Below are 22,717 nucleotides of genomic sequence, written 5' to 3'. Positions count from 1 at the left end.
AACTCGCACAAACCATTGTATTTCTAGGCTAGACCTGTGCCTTATGCTTTAAGGGACAAAATAGAGCAGGAACTGGATCGCTTGGTATCAGAAGGAACTATCTCGTCAGTAGAATTATCTGAATGGGCCACACCCATTGTGCCCATTGTCAAGGGAGATGGTAGCATTATAATCTGCGGTGATTACAAATTCACTGTCAATCAGGTTTCGAAATTAGACAAATATCCTATACCAAAAACAGACGATATGTATGCATCATTGGGAGGCGGATCACATTTCACGAAAATAGACCTTAGTCAAGCCTACCAACAGCTGGAATTGGAGAAGGAGTCTAAAGCGTATACAACTATCAACACACACAAGGGGTTATTCCAGTACAACCTCTTACCCTACGGAATATCATCTAGTCCGGGAATCTTTCAGCGAATCATGTAAAACCTACTACAGGGCATTGTGCATGTAGTGGTCTGAGTAGATGACATCTTGATATCAGGGAAGAATCGCCAGGATCACCTGAGGAACCTAGATGAATTACTTGCTCGTTTGGACAAAGCAGGAGTGAGACTGAAAAGGACAAAGTGTATATTTCTGTCAGATGAAGTGGTCTACTTGGGACATAAGATCAACAGCAAGGGGATACAGTCCATAGCAGAAAAAGTCCGAGCCATTAAGGAGGCTCCTGCACCAAAAAATGTTAAGGAACTCCAGGCATTTATTGGCCTTCTGAACTATTATGCATGTTATTTGCCCAATCTTAGCAGTGTGTTGTCGCCTTTATACTCACTACTCAGGCAGGACAGCAAATGGAAATGGGGAAAAGAGGTAACTGGTGCTTTTACACGTGCCAGGGAAATGCTGCAATCTGATGCATTGCTAGTGCATTTTGCCCAAAATAAGGAACTGGTACTCTCCTGGGACGCTTCGCCTGACGGATTAGGGGCAGTACTTTCACATGTGGTACAGGGTAAGGAACGCCCTATTGGTTATGCCTCACGTACTCTAGAGCCAGCAGAACGTAACTACGCGCAAATAGATAAGGAAGTTGCAGCTCTGATATTTGGAGTCCGGAAGTTCCATCAGTATGTGTACGGACGCAAATATGTACTCTTCACGTATCACAAAGCCCTGTTAGGCTTACTCAAGGCAGACAAACCAATACCTACAATGGCATCGGCCAGGATTCAACGGTGGGTACTGCTATTGGCAACATATGAATATGATTTACAGTATAAGGAGGGATCAAAGAACGGCAACGCAGATGAACTAAGTCGTTTACAATGTACCTCTCGAGGACACTGTTGGAGAAATACCTACTCCAGGGGAGACAACACTACTAATCAACTGCATGGGTAGTACTCCAGTAGACTTTCATAAACATTTGACACATGCTCCAATTCATGTTCTCACAAAATCCTTGAGATAACTAGGTGGTTGTCTAGCTCGTTGAGGTCTCGATATGGTTGGCACTGGTTTCAGATTCCCGATATCTGGATGAGCCGCTTCTGTTGTACCGATCACACATCTCTCCACAACAGGTGTTTGGTCATGAGTAGGTACCACCACTTCCTCAAGTTCCTCAGGTAGATCGACCTTCACATTGGAATATAGACTGTGTCTCTGGCGAATGTGATCGACATGACGACGTTTTACCTTGCCGTTATCACCACTCACTGCATACGACACTGATCCGTTCTTTGATGATATTTCACCAGGTAGCCATTTTTGACCACTGTAAAAGTTATTGACCCAGACTTGGTCTCCAGTACTGAAAGTAAGTTCATTTGAATAATCATCATAATAGACCTTTTGACTGGTTTGACATTTCCTGACATAATTTCTGACCTCAGGTTTGACGAGATCAAGTTTTGTTCTGACTCGACGTCCCATCAGGAACTCCGAAGGCGAGACTCATGTTGTTGAGTGGGGAGTTGACCGGTCTGCTTATAGAAATCTACTCAATTTCAGTGTAAGGTTTTCTTCCGAGTTTTGCATTTATTTCATGCCATCCATGAATATCCTGACCGATCTTTCCGCGAGCCCATTAGATGAAGTATTATGGGGAGATGTTTTCACATGTACAACTCCATTCTCAGACATGAAGGCTGCGAATTCCTCGCTGATAAAACATGGACCATTGTCCGACACCACCATCTCAGGTAGACCATGAGTAGAGAAACATTCTCTCAATCTGTCAATAGTCACGGTTGACGTCGACGTTTTTGTTGGGTACACTTCTAACCATTTGCTGTAAGCATCTACGATGATAAGAAACATCTGACCCAAGAATGGACCAGCTTCGTCAGCATGAAGTATTGATCATGGCTTTTCAGGCCAATCCCACGGATGGAGAGGAGCTACCGCAGGAATCGAACCATGTACCTGACAATCCTGACATCCCTGGACATTACTCTCAATGTCCAAATATATCCCTGGCCACCAGAAGTAGTTTCTTTATACTGACCATCCCCGGGTGTCCCTCATGAAGTTCATCTAACAATATTTACGTCCAATTGTGGGAAATACCACGCGTGTTCCCAGATAAGACATCCATCATAAGAACTTAGTTCTGTTCGGCGTGGATACTAAGACTTCAAGTCCTCCTCACCACACTTGTCTCTCCAACCATTTTGTACGTAGGTTAGAACTCTGTTCAAGGGTGGAGTCTTTGGCTGTCCATGACTGGATACTCTGAAAGTCTACTGGAGTACTACCCATGCAGTTGATTAGTAGTGTTGTCTCCCCTGGAGTAGGTATTTCTCCAACAGTGTCCTCGAGAGGTACATTGTAAACGACTTAGTTCATCTGCGTTGCCGTTCTTTGATCCCTCCTTATACTGTAAATCATATTCATATGTTGCCAATAGCAGTACCCACCGTTGAATCCTGGCCGATGCCATTGTAGGTATTGGTTTGTCTGCCTTGAGTAAGCCTAACAGGGCTTTGTGATACGTGAAGAGTACATATTTGCGTCCGTACACATACTGATGGAACTTCCGGACTCCAAATATCAGAGCTGCAACTTCCTTATCTATTTGCGCGTAGTTACGTTCTGCTGGCTCTAGAGTACGTGAGGCATAACCAATAGGGCGTTCCTTACCCTGTACCACATGTGAAAGTACTGCCCCTAATCCGTCAGGCGAAGCGTCCCAGGAGAGTACCAGTTCCTTATTTTGGGCAAAATGCACTAGCAATGCATCAGATTGCAGCATTTCCCTGGCACGTGTAAAAGCACCAGTTACCTCTTTTCCCCATTTCCATTTGCTGTCCTGCCTGAGTAGTGAGTATAAAGGCGACAACACACTGCTAAGATTGGGCAAATAACATGCATAATAGTTCAGAAGGCCAATAAATGCCTGGAGTTCCTTAACATTTTTTGGTGCAGGAGCCTCCTTAATGGCTCGGACTTTTTCTGCTATGGACTGTATCCCCTTGCTGTTGATCTTATGTCCCAAGTAGACCACTTCATCTGACAGAAATATACACTTTGTCCTTTTCAGTCTCACTCCTGCTTTGTCCAAACGAGCAAGTAATTCATCTAGGTTCCTCAGGTGATCCTGGCGATTCTTCCCTGATATCAAGATGTCATCTACTCAGACCACTACATGCACAATGCCCTGTAGTAGGTTTTACATGATTCGCTGAAAGATTCCCGGACTAGATGATATTCCGTAGGGTAAGAGGTTGTACTGGAATAACCCCTTGTGTGTGTTGATAGTTGTATACGCTTTAGACTCCTTCTCCAATTCCAGCTGTTGGTAGGCTTGACTAAGGTCTATTTTCGTGAAATGTGATCCGCCTCCCAATGATGCATACATATCGTCTGTTTTTGGTATAGGATATTTGTCTAATTTCGAAACCTGATTGACAGTGAATTTGTAATCACCGCAGATTATAATGCTACCATCTCCCTTGACAATGGGCACAATGGGTGTGGCCCATTCAGATAATTCTACTGACGAGATAGTTCCTTCTGATACCAAGCGATCCAGTTCCTGCTCTATTTTGTCCCTTAAAGCATAAGGCACAGGTCTAGCCTAGAAATACAATGGTTTGTGCGAGTTGTCCAGATACAATTTCGCCTTGGTTCCACGGATAGTACCTAATCCATCCCTGGACACTGACTCGTGTTTCCTCCAAAGGTTATCAACCTTATCCTCTTGTGGATCTTGCTTGACTTGGAATACCTGGCTCCAATCCAACTTTACCTGAGAAAGCCAATTCCGTCCAAGAAGACCGGGATAGTCTCCCTTGTCCACCACCACTGTCAGTATGCCTGTATAGTCTCCATATTTCACTGAGACGTCGCCTTCACCCCTTGATGGGATTGGTTCACCGGTGTAAGTCTTCAACTTCTGTTTGGTATCACTCAGCTTGACTGATAAGCCTTTGTTATTTATCTCTGCTAACGTATTCTCACCAATCACCGTAATCACTGATCCCGTGTCAATTTCCACTGTCACTTCTTTATTATTAACTTGCAGTGTCACTTCTTATCCGTTGGCTTTTCCCACTTGAAAAATGTTATACATAGAGTACTCCAGATCCTGTTTTATACAGAAGTTGTCTTCAACATGTGTACTTGAGTCTGTGCTTTATAAGGCTTACCTTTAGATCTTGGTATTTCGTTGTTCCGCCGTCGACTCAAACATTTTCCCTTTATTTGTCCTTTCTTTTTGCAATAGAAACATTCGCTGTCCTTGAATCGACACATTTTAAGGTTATGATTTTCCCCACACCTGAAACAGGGCTTATATTGACCTTGGACATGACCTCTTGACTGACCCTGAGCTTTCCTTTTATAGCGTGCACTGTTGCCTCGATTTAAATCATGCGACACTTTGTTGACATTGCTGTGTGCCTCGAACCTCCGTCCGGGTCCCTGTGCTCCCTGTAAGTCTATGACGTTTTTCGTTGCTGTTTCCATAGACAAAGATATTTCATAAGCACGTTTAAACGACAATTCTTTCTCTAACAACAGTCTTCGTTGAATTCTGTCATTGTTAACACCGCAAACAAGTCTATCGTGAATCTAGTGTAGCACCGTATTCACAATGTTCAGATAGATTTCTCAGGGCAGCTATGTATCGACTCACCTTCCTTCCGGAAACGGTTGTTGAAGTTGTATCGTTGCACTATCTCCGATGGACTGGGTGCATTATGATTCTTCACGATCTGTACCAAATCCGTGAATGACTTTTCTCTGGGTTTTACTGGAGCTAGCAGGTCACTCATCAACTTATAAATTCGTGGACCACATACGCTTAGCATTATTGCTCGCTGTTTAATCCTGTCGTCTGCTTCCTCAGTAATGCCGTTCGCGACAAAATACTGACCCAGACGTTCCGTGTAGTGCTCCCATGTTTCGCCCGATTCCTCGTAGGCTTCTATCTTACAGAATGCGGTCATTTCCCAGTTATCCTCGTCGCCAATGTAATTTGTTTATTGGTTTTGGTTCATTGCAGGTGACACCGTTGTAAGCGTCTAGTCGCTTCTTGAGGTGCTTCTTAATACTGTCTACTTCACTTCCGGTTGCATTTGGAGGCATTGAAGAAGACTTTATTTCTCAAAAACTAGTGAAAATTATGTACATGTGCAGTGAGTGGTAACAAACGTTGCTTCCTAATTTAATATAAAATAAGGGTATTCAGTTATAAAAAAGGACTAACAGGCCTGTATAGATCACAAGTCTCAACAAAAGAGTTGTTTTACTATCTAGTATGAATACACACATTGTGGTTAATTGGTTACAGACCTGTTAATGAGCTATACTTGGAAGTATAGATATTCAAAGGTTTCATGGGTTAAAAAATGCTAAATTTAAATTGGACATTAGGGAAGCCTGTATATATTACTACAGCTATATCCGTACTTTCAAACTGAAATGATATCCACTCATAGTTAAGCATTCTACACTCTGTTTTATCGACGGTTTCCGCACAATGATTTACTTGTTATAGAAGTCAAACTGGACTTAAAAAGCCACACCTCGCCGAAGGTTGAATTTGTCCATAATGAAGAAGCAAATGATTGTTACAGGGTAGAATTTATATATAAGTATATATGTAACCCTGGTAAATACTAGCCGCAATATATCGCTTGGCTATAGAGAACTTCTCTTTAGCTCGATCGGTTGAGCGTTAGACTAGTAAGCCAGAGGTCCCGGGTTCGATCCCATGCGGAGGTAGTGATTTATATTTAATCAATCATGCGCTCTGTTACATATATTACTTAGTAATATTGGAATATATTCTGTTGGTATAAAGTAAAATTAGGATAAATGTTATTGTTTCAGGGTAGAATTTATATATAAGTATATATAACTTAGTAATATTGGAATATATTCTGTTGGTATAAAGTAAAATTAGGATAAATGTTATTGTTTTAAATTATGTTATATTTTATGAGTCAAGCCACCTTAATATATATACACGTCGTATTTTTGTGTGTTGTGTGTTACGTATTAGTAATTAAGTATGTATGTTTTGACACATGGACTGTAGACTGACCAGTAAGTAGTCTTAGGATATGACCTTTGACATTTCATACCTCGGTACCTGGCAATCTTACCTAGGCACTATTCGTGCTGCAATGATTTTACATTACATGTTCCCATATATACATAACATGTACCCATATATACATTACATGTACCCATATATACATTACATGTACCCATATATACATTACATGTACCCATATATACATTACATGTACCCATATATACATTACATGTACCCATATATACATTACATGTACCCATATATACATTACATGTACCCATATATACATTACATGTACCCATATATACATTACATGTACCCATATATACATTACATGTACCCATATATACATTACATGTACCCATATATACATTACATGTACCCATATATACATTACATGTACCCATATATACATTACATGTACCCATATATACATTACATGTACCCATATATACATTACATGTACCCATATATACATTACATGTACCCATATATACATTACATGTACCCATATATACATTACATGTACCCATATATACATTACATGTACCCATATATACATTACATGTACCCATATATACATTACATGTACCCATATATACATTACATGTACCCATATATACATTACATGTACCCATATATACATTACATGTACCCATATATACATTACATGTACCCATATATACATTACATGTACCCATATATACATTACATGTACCCATATATACATTACATGTACCCATATATACATTACATGTACCCATATATACATTACATGTACCCATATATACATTACATGTACCCATATATACATTACATGTACCCATATATACATTACATGTACCCATATATCGGGAACCTCTACTCCATAGCTGTAGAGTAAGTGTTTGTTTGCTAAACATGTTTATCTAAACACTCTAGCTTATTTCTAAATAAGTAGTTACTGTTTCAAATTATCTGTTATATATACTTTCTATATACATGTATATATATATGGGTCATTTTAATATGCCTAGCCACAGTTGGAAAGACATGCAGGTTGTTGCCATAGATCATTGCCCTACATGGCATGAAACGAGACGACGTACGAGAGAACGGTTTTGGATCCCCAATCTACAAACCCGCTACCCTCGAGGTATGAACGAACGATAGGCGGTTGACATCCGCTCGTTTTCCTTCCAGGGGACATTTGACCTAATGGTGCATAACTGCACAGTTGGTCTGCTATCTCGCCTGCCTGCTGCTGCATGTCAGTGTGTGTGACCAACAGCCATTGTCAGATTAATTTTGCAGATTTATACAGTATCTTAGCCTTTTCATCTACGTATTCCTCCTGCACTCACTTATTTGATAATAACATGCATTGTTCCTGCAAACCGAAAGAGGCGACTAAGTGTGGACCTCCTGCTGTGACTGTTAAATCCACTGCAGAATTTAGAGGCGACTAATGAGGGCATTCCGTAGGAAATTGAGATTTTTCACATTTACAGGGCCAGATTCCCACATGCACATGTTCCACGTTTTTGATACCTCGTCCCTTCTTTCTGGTGCTTATCTCTCGTTGACTCACTTTATGTTATAGTGCATTTTGCGCAAGAATAGGTCATCTACATCAGCGTTCCTTGTCCGCGATGCTCCTAGCTTAATTGCTGCCTTCGGCTGTTCCAAGCACATTATGTATACCATAATGTGCCTGGAACAAAACGAAGTCAGGAGAACTCACCCTGTAACATGATTATATAATTGGCTTATTGGATGACAGGTTTAATTCCACAGGAAGGACGAGTGTACACCTCTGAGAAATCAAAATATTCATGAATTAATCTTTATTTCTGATATACATTCCTGAAAAAGGGATTATTAAACTATCTTAAATATTTAATGGATCAACCGAAAATAGGTTTCTCTTTCTAATACAGCCATATAAATGGGTGGTCCGTGTGCTTCTTGTTTGTCCCATTATTATGTTATTTCTTCACCATTTCACTTATAAAAGGCGATGTATTAGTCAACTGATCGGAATATGGTAGAATATGCCATTGTGATTTTATGATATATAGTGTCGCAGATTTCACTTACATATTGGTTATCAATTAGCCAATTACATTTGTATGTTATATATAGTGGCATATTAAACTTCCATACCTGTTATCAATTAATCAATTATGTTATACATTTATATAGTGTCACAGATTACACTTCCGTACCTGTTGGTATTTAGCCAATTATGTTTTATGTTTTGACTGTAAATAAGGTAGTCGGATCAATTATTTGAAATACTTGTTACTTCTTACAAAGACAACAAAAGAATCAAATACAATTATCATATTTCAGTAAGTACTTATTGGTCTTTTATTAAAGGAACACTCGTTAGAACAATTTACAAAACATATTTTGGTTTTCGTATTGTTTAACGGCCTATCCGCAATGTGAGTAATTTGGGGCCGAACAGCACTGTAAAAAGAGATATTCACAAAAATGAAAATATCAAACAAAAACTAAATAGATAGGAAAACAATTTATCGATAAAAAATATTTTATTACAAAACTAACATGGTGACATGGTTTTATACTACAATTTAAAATGTGATATCGGACACAATTACATACAGAGTCAATCGTTCACATTCTCATCGACTAGTCCTGATTATGTACCATGCTTGTAATATATGTTCAGTTCATTTAAATGTATTAAATGTCAACATTATCAATTGGATTTCTGGACAAGTAAATATATTTTCAACACACCGTACACATATGTGTATAGGGCTATTCTTTTTATTGTTTTTCTATATAGGTCATACAAATCACAACGTAGACTATCAAAAAGAAAATAGAAATTAAATGATAGTGATGTTCACTCAAATATCACATACATCATGAAATCTGTTTAATTCATATCAACACCAAGCAAAGTGACTTACAGACAATTGGGTATTGTTTTTCTTTTCATATTTTATGATAATGGAATATTTCTTTCACAAAATTTTCAAATATCAATTATTTATAGTGTACACATTTAAGCGGTAGTCTTATATTAGCGTTTTTCGCGCTTTACATTTTGCGCTAATTTTGAACGCGCCAATTGAACTTATTGTCTATTATTCTTTGATGTTTTTGTTCTTAATGCGCCTTTTAATATATGCGCTAATCTATTAAAATTCGAAAGTGCGCTATAATTTGAGCGCGTTCACCAAAATTCAAATACAGTTACATCTTCAATATCCCAACGAAACATAAAAAAATGCTGATGATAACGAGATCACATTGGCCGGTGACGGTGATAAAACAGATACGAACTTGACAAGCGATGTCTTCACAGCGTAAATTAACATCTAATATCAAAGTATATAAAGTTATCAGTCTCCCATCACAGCGTCAATTAGCATCTATTATCAAAGTGTATAAGTTATCAATGGTGGATTACTCACAAATGTATTACATCAATAGAAACTACTCGAAACGATAGTTTTCTGTAATTCCAAAACAATGCATTGAAAAGCGTGAGGTTTGTAGAGCTTCAGTGGACCATGGATTTCCTAAAACAAATGTTTTCTTTATAATTCGATTGAACGGAAAGCTTAACAGATACAACGACTAAGACAAGTGATATAACAAATAGAAAAATAAAAGTTGACTCTAGGATCACACACAGTCATACTACACTAACTCCAGGATCACACACAGTCATACTCAACTAACTCCACGATCACATACAGTCATACTCCACTGGCTCCAGGATCACACACAGTCATACTCCACTGACTCCACGATCACATACAGTCATACTCCACTGACTTCACGATCACATACAGTCATATTCCACTGACTCCAGGATCACACACAATCATACTCCACTGACTCCACGATCACATACAGTCATACTCCACTGACTTCACGATCACATACAGTCATACTCCACTGGCTCCAGGATCACACACAATCATACTCCACTGACTCCACGATCACATACAGTCATACTCCACTGACCCCACGATCACACAGAGTCATACTCCACTGGCTCCAGGATCACATACAGTCATACTACTCTGACTCCACGATCACACACAGTCATACTTCACTGACTCCAGGATCACACACAGTCATACTCCACTGACTCCACGATCACACACAGTCATGCTACTCTGATTCCACTATCACACACAGTCATACTACACTGACTCCACGATCACACACAGTCATACAACACTGAATTCAGGATCACACACAGTCATACTCCACTGACTCGAGGATCACCAAGTCATACTACACTGACTCCACGAACACACACAGTCATACTCCACTGACTCCACGATCACCCACAGTCATACTACACTGACTCCACGATCACACACAGTCATACTACACTGACTCAACGATCACCAACTGTCATACTACACTGACTCCACGATCACACACAGTCATACTACAAACAGAAAACCGTTAGAGTTCAGCAAATGATCACCCGAACATAAAAAATATTTCAGTTAAGACCACAAACAGACAAAAATATGCCGATTACAAAACATGATTCAGTCACACACCAAAACCAGAAAAGACAACAACGATAAACAGCAATCCGGGGCCGTGTAAAGGCATTATTTGAAAATTGCTAATTACAAAGTAACATTAAAACATATTTAATGTCTTAGCACGCTTACCATATGTTACTGTCGACAACGACAAAGAAAGAGATATGTACATATTCTGATTGATGATCGAAATATTCTTGACAAGCAACAAGACTTGCAAAGATAAAAATAAATAATTACGGAAAACATCGTTACTGATGATTTGCAATAGCATAAGTGATCAACAACCAGTGTACAAGTACTGTTACCGATGAACGCCTGAAGGTTATGCTGAGTCAAAAATTATACAAAATATTATCCACGTGAAACTTCGATTCACCGAATAAAATATGTCACTTACAATAACCGTATTCGTTACGGAATACAATCATGTAAAACGCTTTTTCAAACAAATGTGAATATCTGTTCAACAATAATATAGAGTATATTAAAGAATGAGTCGTATAGAGTTATGATGAATATTAACACGCATTGAAGCAGTTTTCTGCAGCCGTACCAATTGTCTCTAGCGGAATGTATGATTTACAACTGGCGCTACTTCTATTAACAATTCTCACCTAACAACAAATTTAAAAAACACACATTTGGCGTTCTTAAACCGTATTTATTTTCGATCCCTCAAATTTCTAACAAACATCTAATTTCAACTAAGTATCACTTTGGAATACATATTTGCAATATTCATAGCGCTTTAGGAAGAGTACCGATACAATTGGTAAGTTTACAGTAAACTATCTGAATTAAGTTTTAAACTTGTTTATATGTTACATGTATGTAGCGTACCATGTCAGGATAATTAGCCCACATCATCATTGGAATGCTGTATTTACAAAAAATACTTTAAATCTAAAATCATTTCAACGTTCTGACATAAATTAACATTCTCATCAGACACGAACAAACGGTATAGCCTACAGTCCTCTTTAATTATTAACTATTGTTTTTTCCTTTCAAAGTAAAATGGATTCGTCAAAACGAAGTCCATAACTCCCTGTGAAAACAGAATTAATTAAATTGTTAGATCCTACATTTTCAAATTGTAATCAGAAAATAATTCGAGATTGAGATTTTCCGTTTCTATTTGGACAATGTATCCAGCCTACAACGACATTCAATCTGGTCCAAGAGATGCTCCTTTTTAATTTCAATTTGCTGCCATGTTGTACACTTTCCTGTTAAAGTTTACTAAAATATAAACTGGTATCACCGCTTTACGAAAATGCTCAATAAACTAATACTACATGTGACCAATAATAGAATAATGTTTGTTTTTATCACAACTGCACCGCCCACCCCGGGCTCCAACGCTCCCTTCCGGCTTGTTATTTCCGGTTCCGGAATCGACAGTAACATTTTATCGACGATATGAATTATTCCGTTCTTTGCTAATATATTTGATTTGATTATTTTGGTTTCAATTTCATTCCAAAGCAAGAAGCAGTCTGAAAAGAAAAAAATAAGAATGAAAATATGTGTACATAAACGCAGGCACATACATTATTACATTCACCTTTCAATAACAACGTACACTACAAAAATATACTTCCAGATCCTCAATAATTTAGTTGTGTATACAACAAGTACTAATTGTAATGGGGGACCATTACAGATGTCCCTTAAAACTGCCCCCGTAGTCGCAAAGATGCATCAGAAAAGGATCACAATGGCAGAGTACAACTACAATGTACATACTAAATTTGAGTGAAATTGAGATATTGAGAAATTGCGACCAATCAGAAGCCTCTGTGTGGTTGCTATGGCAACGAAACCTATGCGGTTGAATTCGCAGTCCCCTTATACCCCTATATACCAATTTTCATCGAGATTGTTCGCGTTTGTTTCCTAATCATAAAAACAGGATTTGTGGAAATGTCTTTAAATATAGCTTCTTAATCTCGGTACTGTAGTGTATAGGTGACCATACTTAATCTCGGTACTGTAGTTTATAGGTGACCATACTTAATATCTGTACTGTAGTGTATAGGTGACCATACTTAATCTCGGTACTGTAGTGTATAGGTGACTATACCTAATCTCGGTACTGTAGTTTATAGGTGACCATACTTCATCTCGGTACTGTAGTGTATAGGTGACCATACTTAATATCGGTGCTGTAGTGTATAGGTGACCATACCTAATCTCGGTACTGTAGTTTATAGGTGACCATACCTAATATCGGTACTGTAGTGTAAAGGTGACCATACTTATCTCGGTACTGTAGTTTATAGGTAACAATACCTAATCTCGGTACTGTAGTGTATAGGTGAACATACTTAATCTCGGTACTGTAGTGTATAGGTGAACATACTTAATCTCGGTACTGTAGTGTATAGGTGAACATACTTAATCTCGGTACTGTAGTGTATAGGTGACTATACCTAATCTCGGTACTGTAGTTTATAGGTGACCATACTTAATATCTGTACTGTAGTGTATAGGTGACCATACTTAATCTCGGTACTGTAGTGTGTAGGTGACCATACTTAATATCGGTACTGTAGTGTATAGGTGACCATACTCAATCTCGGTACTGTAGTGTATAGGTGACCATACCTAATATGGGTACTGTAGTGTATAGGTGACCATACTTCATCTCGGTACTGTAGTTTATAGGTGACCATACTTAATCTCGGTACTGTAGTGTATAGGTGACCATACTTCATCTCGGTACTGTAGTGTATAAGAATATTTACCTTCACCCCTCACAATGTTGTCTACACGTGTAGTATCGTTGTGACTGGAGTTCCCTTTCTGTATAAAATCAGCCAGTGTGACCATACTTCCATTAATCACGTGACGTCGGTATACCTGGAACAATACATTTGATGATATTTCAGATTAAGCTGGAAAAAATGTAGGCATTGAAAGGACTGCAAACAGCTTGGCCAAGATGACCAGCTGGCTCCGTTGGCTAGAGCGATAGTATAACAATCTGACGTTCATGGTTCGAATCCCGGTCTAGTCCCAGTGTTTGTTTACCATAAGAACACTTGTTGATTTTTGTGTTATTTCATCTCTATTGCTTTTCATAAAAGTGCCGCACGGTATGGCTTAGTGTTATATCCCTAACCCTAACCCTAACCCTATATCAAAGCTTTAGTCACGCCGGCTAATTCGATTTCCGATAAATGTAACTAAACTTATAACAGGCTTCACAGTATCTCAATTAAAGTATCTCCAAAACAATAAGCTAGAGTTATCTCCCCTATCAACATGTCGTTAGAAGCGAGACAATAAGCTGGAGTTATCTCCCCTATCAACATATCGTTAGACGCGAGTTATTAGACTGACATATGGTATTGGAATGGCATGCAACATAAGTAAATCTAATGAACTTGTTGCTTTGTCTAGCCCCTGATAATGGTTTTATTCAGTAATGTTCCTACCCCTTCTTTATCTGTGACGTTAGGACGGAAGTCGTTCTTTATATTCTGTAGGGCAGCCTCCTCCGGTAGAAACAGGGTATAAATTTGTCCTTCGTCCGCGAAAATGTCCTCAACGTCGTCGGGTAGAAAGTCCATGAATCTTTGTGCTGTATCGCTGTTAACATATGGAAATCATATCAATTACGGCAATGATATCACACGCCTCAAAGTAGTATCATGTCATGTATTGTAATACTGTTAAGCCGACTGTGTAATGTCATGTATTGTAATACTGTTAAACCGACTGTGTCATGTCATGTATTGTAATACTGTTAAACCGACTGTGTCATGTCAGGTATTGTAATACTGTTAAGCCGACTGTGTCATGTCATGTATTGTAATACTGTTAAGCCGACTGTGTAATGTCATGTATTGTTATACTGTTTATCCAAAGGTGTGTCATGTGGTGTTGTGTTTTCCTGGAAATGAATGTTTGGAACGCAATTGAAAAAAGATAGGACTATAGCAGAGTGATGCCATGTTTTAAGTTTATATTATATTGCTTTATGATGTTAATACTATTTTAGTAATGGTGACAAGTTTGTAATAAAATGATATGTTGTTTGTGTTATCATATTGACGATTGTATTCAAATATCTTAAGCTCGTTATGAATTTGGTTTGTAAATAGATGAAACTGACAGCAGTTCACGCCAAATACGTTTACAAAGAGATCGACATTCCGTGATCATACTGATATCTGTTTTAGCGAGGTGATTCAACAGCGACTTGATCCATATATCAGACAAATACACTTAACGGTTGAACGCCACCTTAATGAATGACAGAAGTTTGTTGAACTTTGACACAATATACGTGACATGTTAGGTTAAGTAAAACAAGGAAGCTATTGGGTATGCTAAAACATCCTATAGCAGAGCCTGACTTATCCCTTACCCGTCTTAATGATAGAACACTTCACACATCTATTGAGCTATATACTGATACTAATCACACAAATGTTTATCTAACATCTATTGAGCTATATACTGATACTAATCACACAAAGGTTTATTTAACATCTATTGAGCTATAAACTGATACTAATTACACAAAGGTTTATTTAACATCTATTGAGCTATATACTGATAATTATTACACAAATGTTTATTTAACATCTATTGTTTTATATATTCGATACGTACTTGAGTGTTGCGTCCGACTCGAGCTCTTGTCTAATGTTGAGGAGCGACCAGCTTAGAAATCCGTCTATTGTATACAGAATGCCGTTACTGCACGCCACGCCATCCCGCACTATATCCAGGGGCTGGTGTAGGTTACTGTAGCCCGCACTGATTGTTACACCTACAGTAATAGGTAAGATACAATAATTAGTAGAAAGAGTAGAAATACAGGTTTTAAATTTTATATCAGCCAATACAATCCGTACAAAACAAAACATAACTATTGAAGTCTACACTGTAGTACGTTACTCCAGAGCTTGTAGGAACAAACAATAGATAACTAATACAACAGTGTCAACACCTTAGCAAATACTTGATCTCAGAAAGGACAAAAGAAAACAACGGGAAAGGCGGACACACAAATATTCACGAAACTATTACAAGTTGGAGACAATAGTAGGTGCCTTGCAAATGTATCTTAAATTGGCAATTTCTGATCTAATGTTTATCTTTCATATAAGTTTCTTCTCATGCCTAAGTTTTTCGTTTACAATTAAATTAAGTTCTTATTTTTGAATAGGTTTTAATGTTAACAGTAAACCATTGATCCCCTAATTGATCATCTTACCTTGGTTTTAATGTTAACAGTAAGCCATTAATCCAATATTTGATCATCTTACCTTGGTTTTAATGTTAACAGTAAGCCATTAATCCAATATTTGATCATCTTACCTTGGTTTTAATGTTAACAGTAAACCATTAATACAATAATTGATCAGTTTACCTTGGTTTTAATGTTAACAGTAAGCCATTAATCCCCTAATTGATCAACTTACCTTGGTTTTAATGTTAACAGTAAACCATTAATATAATAATTGATCATCTTACCTTGGTTTTAATGTTAACAGTAAACCATTAATCCCATAATTGATCATCTTACCTTGGTTTTAATGTTAACAGTAAACCATTAATTCCCTAATTGATCATCTTACCTTGGGTTTCGTCCTCGAATTTAAACGTAGAGCTGTTCTGTCCAGTATACACATACTCGCTGACGAATTTCTGCCTCAGGTACATACTGTCAAGTCTAGCTCCGGGGATCACGTGGCCAATAAATATCTAAAAACATCCAATCAAGTTTTTGTATTTGTCAATGAATATAGAACAGAATGAATAGACAAAATCTTCATTGTAAGAAAATTATCCTAATATCAATTGATATTGAATTTAAAAATGTACCTTTCTTAAGATTTCTGGGTTGGCTAAGATAGCGCTCGACTCGTTAGTTGATATCGACGCCAGGAATGTAGAGCTTGGTACGAATATTGTCATCTGCTGGCCATCGTCAGCAGCCATTAACTGGAACTCAACAAGCAGGGACATCAAGTCGTAGAAAGCACTGGAATAAACAGTACTCCTAATGAAACATCGCTTAGAATAGAAGAGATTACACTAACGAAGTCATACAATATTCACTAAGTGTATGAACAATTCAGGGTTCCTGTCTACTCTGACTTTTCTTATAAACACTAACATTCCCTGTATTGCGTTTTTGATAAACTAAAGGCCAGTTGGTTCAGACACTTGCGCTGACCACGTGACTCAGTCGTTTAGAGAGATAATACAATAATAAGAAGTACGGAGTTCGGATCCCAGTCTCTTGTCATTAGTTTAATTGCTTACCGCTTTACCACTTAGAATGTCTTCGTCAATCCTGAGGGTATGATAATTAGTACGTAGAAGGAGTAATGATGTATGGGAACCAATGACATATGACATGACAATCAGATCTGAACAGGAGAGGTCATGTGTAAAACAGGGTAAAACAGACTGCATGAGCTCAAAGCTATTGTGTTTAAGGACTGTAAAAGCAGGAATCAGAGAAAAGGGTCGTTTTCTACAGTGAGGGTATGGCTGAGAAACCAACCCTCAGGATTCGATTCTTAATGTCTAACCCGGGATTCGATGCAATCTGTAATCCTCCAGTGAGACTATCAACAATATCAGCCCTGAGGTTGCAACTTCTCTGTCATACCATTACGGTACGGTACATCTCTTGTCTCCATTAGTGATTGTTTTGAAATGTATCTTTAACATCAAAAACAGGTTCAAGATTGAAAATCAAGGATAGAAATTAATATTTATAAATTATCATTCAAGACACTAACTTTGTCAGCGTCAAATTGGGAATATGAAGTAACGTTCAGCAAGTCTTTGTCAAAACCGGGAGTGTGGTCAGCAATAGGATCGCTCCTGTGTTTGTTAAGACCGGGAATGTGGTCAGCAATATGATCAGACCGTGAGTGTGGTCAGCAATATGATCAGACCGGGAGTGTGGTCAGCAATAGGATCACTCCTGTGTTTGCCAAGACCGGGAGTGTGGTCAGCATTAGGATCGCTCCTGTATTTGTTAAGACCGGGAATGTGGTCAGCATTAGGATCAGACCGGGAGTGTGGTCAGCAGTAGGATCACTCCTGTGTTTGTCATGACCGGGAGTGTGGTCAGCAATAGCATCACTCCTGTGTTTGTCAAGACCGGGAGGGTGGTCAGCAGTAGGATCACTCCTGTGTTTGTTAAGACCGGATGTGTGGTCAGCCATATGATCACTCCTGTGTTTGTCAAGACCGGTAATGTGGTTAGCAATAGGATCACTCCTGTGCTTGTCAAGACCGGGAGTGTGGTCAGCAATAGGATCACTCCTGTGTTCGTCAAGACCGGGAGTGTGGTCAGCAGTAGGATCACTCCTGTGTTTGTCAAGACCGGGAGTGTGGTCAGCAGTAGGATCACTCCTGTGTTTGTCAAGACCGGTAATGTGGTCAGCAATAGGATCACTCCTGTGCTTGTCAAGACCGGGAGTGTGGTCAGCAATAGGATCACTCCTGTGTTTGTTAAGACCGGATGTGTGGTCAGCGATATGATCACTCCTGTGTTTGTCAAGACCGGGAATGTGGTCAGCAGTAGGATCACTCCTGTGTTTGTCAAGACCGGGAGTGTGGTCAGCAATAAGATCACTCCTGTGTTTGTCAAGACCGGAGTGTGGTCAGCAATAGGATCACTCCTGTGTTTGTCAAGACCGGGAATGTGGTCACCAATAGGATCACTCCTGTGTTTGTCAAGAACGGGAATGTGGTCAGCAAAATGATCACTCATGTGTTAGCAGTCAATGTCCAAACCAACAACGTTACAATATATTTGTTATATGATAATAACAAACACAGGGTTTTCCCGGTTAGTATGTTACTAATTATAATAGATGTACACGTGTCCTGTTTGGTCGTTTTACCTGAAGCGAGGATCCTTTGCCATAGTTTCCGCCACAGTGAGGTAAGGGAAATACAACAGACGGTCTATCACGTGCAGTTTCCCATTAGTGGCCCGGATGTTGCTCTTCAGTATTTTGGCTTTCACGTTATTGTTGATAATTACAACTGCAATAGAGATACAAAATATTGTTATGACTACTTATGTCATAGAGGTTTAACTGATATAAGATACATCATCCAAACACAACATGACAACGTGACCCAGTGGTGGAGGGCTGGTGATCGTAGACGGTTCTGTATTACATGTGTGTTTGAAACCCAGTAGTGGAGGGCTGGTGATCGTATACGGTTCGTTATTACATGTGTGTTTGTAACCCAGTGGTGGAGGGCTGGTGATCGTATACGGTTCTGTATTACACGTGTGCTTGTAACCCAGTGGTGGAGGGCTGGTGATCGTAGACGGTTCTGTATTACACGTGTGCTTGTAACCCAGTAGTGGAGGGCTGGTGATCGTAGACGTATTACATGTGTGCTTGTAGCCCAGTGGTGGAGGGCTGGTGATCGTAGACGGTTCTGTATTACATGTGTGCTTGTAACCCAGTGGTGGAGGCCTAGTAATCGTAGAAGTTCAGTATTACATGTGTGCTTGTAACCCAGTAGTGGAGGGGTGGTGATTGTAGACGGTTCTGTATTACATGTGTGCTTGTAACCCAGTGGTGGAGGGCTTGTGATCGTAGACGGTTCTGTATTACATGTGTGCGTGTAACCCAGTGGTGGAGGGCTGGTGATTGTAGACGGGTCTGTATTACATGTGTGCTTGTAACTCAGTGGTGGAGGGCTGGTGATCGTATACGGTTCTGTATTACACGTGTGCTTCTAACCCAGTGGTGGAGGCCTAGTAATCATAGAAGTTCAGTATTACATGTGTGCTTGTATCCCAGTGGTGGAGGGCTGGTGATCGTAGACGGTTCTGTATTACATGTGTGCTTGTAATAGATCACGGATCTTCAGCTCCTCTGACATTTAATTGCTGCACCTACTCTACTTCCTTCACACACAGATCTACGATAATGCTACATAAGACTTCCAATTCGGTCATTGCGTAATCCTTTTAACCTTTTCCACTGAAACTGGACTTCACCTGCGGTCAACATGATCAAATCCAATTACAAAAACAATTAGGAGCCAATTAACGACACGTGAATCTAAGGGTAGAACTGACCATCATCGCTTCCCTCCCTGAAGATGTGTATGAATTCCTCCTCTGCCAACAGGAGGTCGCCGTCACTGAAATCCTCGGCATACAAGCTCATGTTGGGGACCACGTGCGCCTTTAGTATCTACAATAGAGTTCAAGTGGCATGCATCGTGCACTGTATGTTGAATTATTAATTATTAATTGTAAAACTTTGACAGAACTTGCTTTGCCCGATGAGAATATCGCATGCAATTAGGTTACTAAGCAAATCGTTAATATTCCTCTTTTAAGACAAAACACTAGAAAGGTTAACAACATGTACTAATCACCATTTATAATATCACTAGAAGCATGAAATAAACCACCAATCAATAAAAATAGATGTTCTAATGCAGAAAGCTAATCAAATGAAACGTTAAATGTTACATATGATCATTTCGTCTATGAATGACTCATCTGTGGTACTTAGTTAAATGTTACATATGTTCATTTCGTCTATGAATGACTCATCTGTGGTACGTAGTTAAATGTTACATATGATCATTACGTCTATGAATGACTCATCTGTGGTACTTAGTTAAATATTACATATGTTCATTTCGTCTATGAATGACTCATCTGTGGTACGTAGTTAAATGTTACATATGATCATTACGTCTATGAATGACTCATCTGTGGTACTTAGTTAAATGTTACATATGATCGTTTCGTCTATGAATGACTCATCTGTGATACTTAGTTAAATGTTACATATGATCAGTTCGTCTATGAGTGACTCATCTGTGGTACTTAGTTAAATGTTACATATTATCATTACGTCTATGAATGACTCATCTGTGGTACTTAGTTAAATGTTACATATGATCGTTTCGTCTATGAATGACTCATCTGTGATACTTAGTTAAATGTCACATATGATCAGTTCGTCTATGAGTGACTCATCTGTGGTACTTAGTTAAATGTTACATATGATCATTACGTCTATGAATGACTCATCTGTGGTACTTAGAGTACCAAAAGTATGTAGAAGTTTGTCTATAAAATCTTTATACAATAACAAAATTGCAGATATAGCATTACATAATTATGTTCAATTTTCGGTACAACAGACAATTGATATATTCTTGTTGACTAGTACTCCGTGTAAACAGAAATAGTATACGTTACCACAAATGAGAGTACTGTACTACCAATATATTTTAGATGCCCCACCTTTTCCATATATGGTTCATCCTGAAGCATCTTATCAACCCGAGATCTCGGCACGACATCAAAGGCGTCGTCAACAGGCACGAAAACGGTGAAGAACACATCCTCAGTCCATAACTTGGACCTCAGGCTCGACATTTTAGGCATCGAGTAAAAAGACGTCTGAAACCTGACGAAAGGTCAATATGTGAATGAATAGTTCTCAAATGTTTATAAAATTATTTATATAAAATATAATATTATCTAAACATACAGTGACATAAAAAATAGAAAATGCTTGATCATATGCAATTCACTGAATCTGTGTAGTGTGACACATGAACTCACTCTAAATCGGTGTAGCGTGCCATCTGTTCCAGTATGTTACGTGTGGGCACGTGTAACAGGTCGTCGATGATATGAATAACGCCATTTGAACACAGGATGTCCATTACAACGACCTTGGCGAAGATGTGACTTCCGGTCACGCCGAAACCTGGAGAGTCACAGAAATACAGTAAAACATGACAATGTACCGGGGATCAGTATCGATTGTAGAAGTTGTTATTTATCACGGAATAATAATTTACCATTTTCTAAATTCACATGACCTTGGTATGTTTAGAGTGAATACGCTAAGAATTCTTACCACAATAGTTAGACATCACGTCGGACGGGTGTTATTTCGGCCAATGGTGCCTTTTATGCAATTTAGACAAAAAGAGTGAAGAGCAGTTAATCACGTTTGACCGTCTTTACTCTTACAAGAAAGGTGAAAGCAGCTTTAACATTTGGTGATAGATCCAGTATGCCAAAACAAAAATGAATAACAATGTGACATACAAATACTTCGTCCTTTTATGACTCATGGGTGATGTTAGGGGGACTCATGGGTGATGTTAGGGGGACTCATCGGTGATGTTAGGGGGACTCATCGGCGATGTTAGGGGACTCATAGGTGATGTTAGGGGGACTCATCGGCGATGTTAGGGGGACTCATCGGTGATGTTAGGGGGACTCATCGCTGATGTTAGGGGGACTCATCGGCGATGTTAGAAAGACTCATCGGTGATGTTAGGGGGACTCATCAGTGATGATAGGAGCAAAGATGTCAATCCAAATTGACTAAACAATTGTTAAACAAGAGGGACAGGTGCGTAAACCCTATTTATCAGTTAAACCAGAGGGACAGGTGCGGAAACCCCATTTATCAGTTAAACCAGAGGGACAGGTGTGGAAACCCCATTTATCAGTTAAATTAGAGGGACAGGTGCGGAAACCCCATGTATCAGTTTAACCAGAGAGACAGGTGCGGAAACCCCATTTATCAATTAAACCAGAGGGACAGGTGCGGAAACCCATTTATCAGTTAAACCAGAGGGACAGGTGCGGAAACCCCATTTATCAGTTAAACCAGAGGGACAGGTG

At 39.0% G+C, this 22,717-nt stretch overlaps 1 protein-coding gene and 1 pseudogene across 3 annotated transcripts in view; both read right to left on the bottom strand.

The window, feature by feature from the left end:
* Positions 1–1,395: 1,395 nt before the first annotated feature.
* On the bottom strand, positions 1,396–5,405 carry LOC110449281 (annotated as a pseudogene).
* A 3,417-nt stretch (positions 5,406–8,822) lies between these two features.
* Positions 8,823–22,717, bottom strand: part of LOC110449308 (fasciclin-1-like) — a 114,764-nt gene continuing 100,869 nt past the window's right edge. For all 3 annotated transcript variants that reach the window (XM_021496099.1, XM_021496082.1, XM_021496090.1), the window contains 10 exons: positions 21,638–21,785; positions 21,314–21,479; positions 20,126–20,243; positions 18,924–19,068; positions 16,879–17,038; positions 16,632–16,758; positions 15,661–15,820; positions 14,478–14,631; positions 13,785–13,899; positions 8,823–12,533 (listed from right to left, as the gene is read on the bottom strand). In XM_021496099.1, coding sequence (XP_021351774.1) covers positions 12,295–12,533; positions 13,785–13,899; positions 14,478–14,631; positions 15,661–15,820; positions 16,632–16,758; positions 16,879–17,038; positions 18,924–19,068; positions 20,126–20,243; positions 21,314–21,479; positions 21,638–21,785 — 1,532 coding nt within the window. In that variant the 3' untranslated portion in view covers positions 8,823–12,294. The remainder of the gene's footprint in view (positions 12,534–13,784; positions 13,900–14,477; positions 14,632–15,660; positions 15,821–16,631; positions 16,759–16,878; positions 17,039–18,923; positions 19,069–20,125; positions 20,244–21,313; positions 21,480–21,637; positions 21,786–22,717) is intronic.

Source organism: Mizuhopecten yessoensis, unplaced genomic scaffold (genome assembly GCF_002113885.1).
Source record: "Mizuhopecten yessoensis strain PY_sf001 unplaced genomic scaffold, ASM211388v2 scaffold443, whole genome shotgun sequence".
Taxonomy (NCBI): Eukaryota; Metazoa; Mollusca; class Bivalvia; order Pectinida; family Pectinidae; genus Mizuhopecten; species Mizuhopecten yessoensis.
The sequence above is the reverse complement of the archived record's forward strand: the minus strand, read 5'-3'. Positions and strand labels throughout refer to the sequence as shown.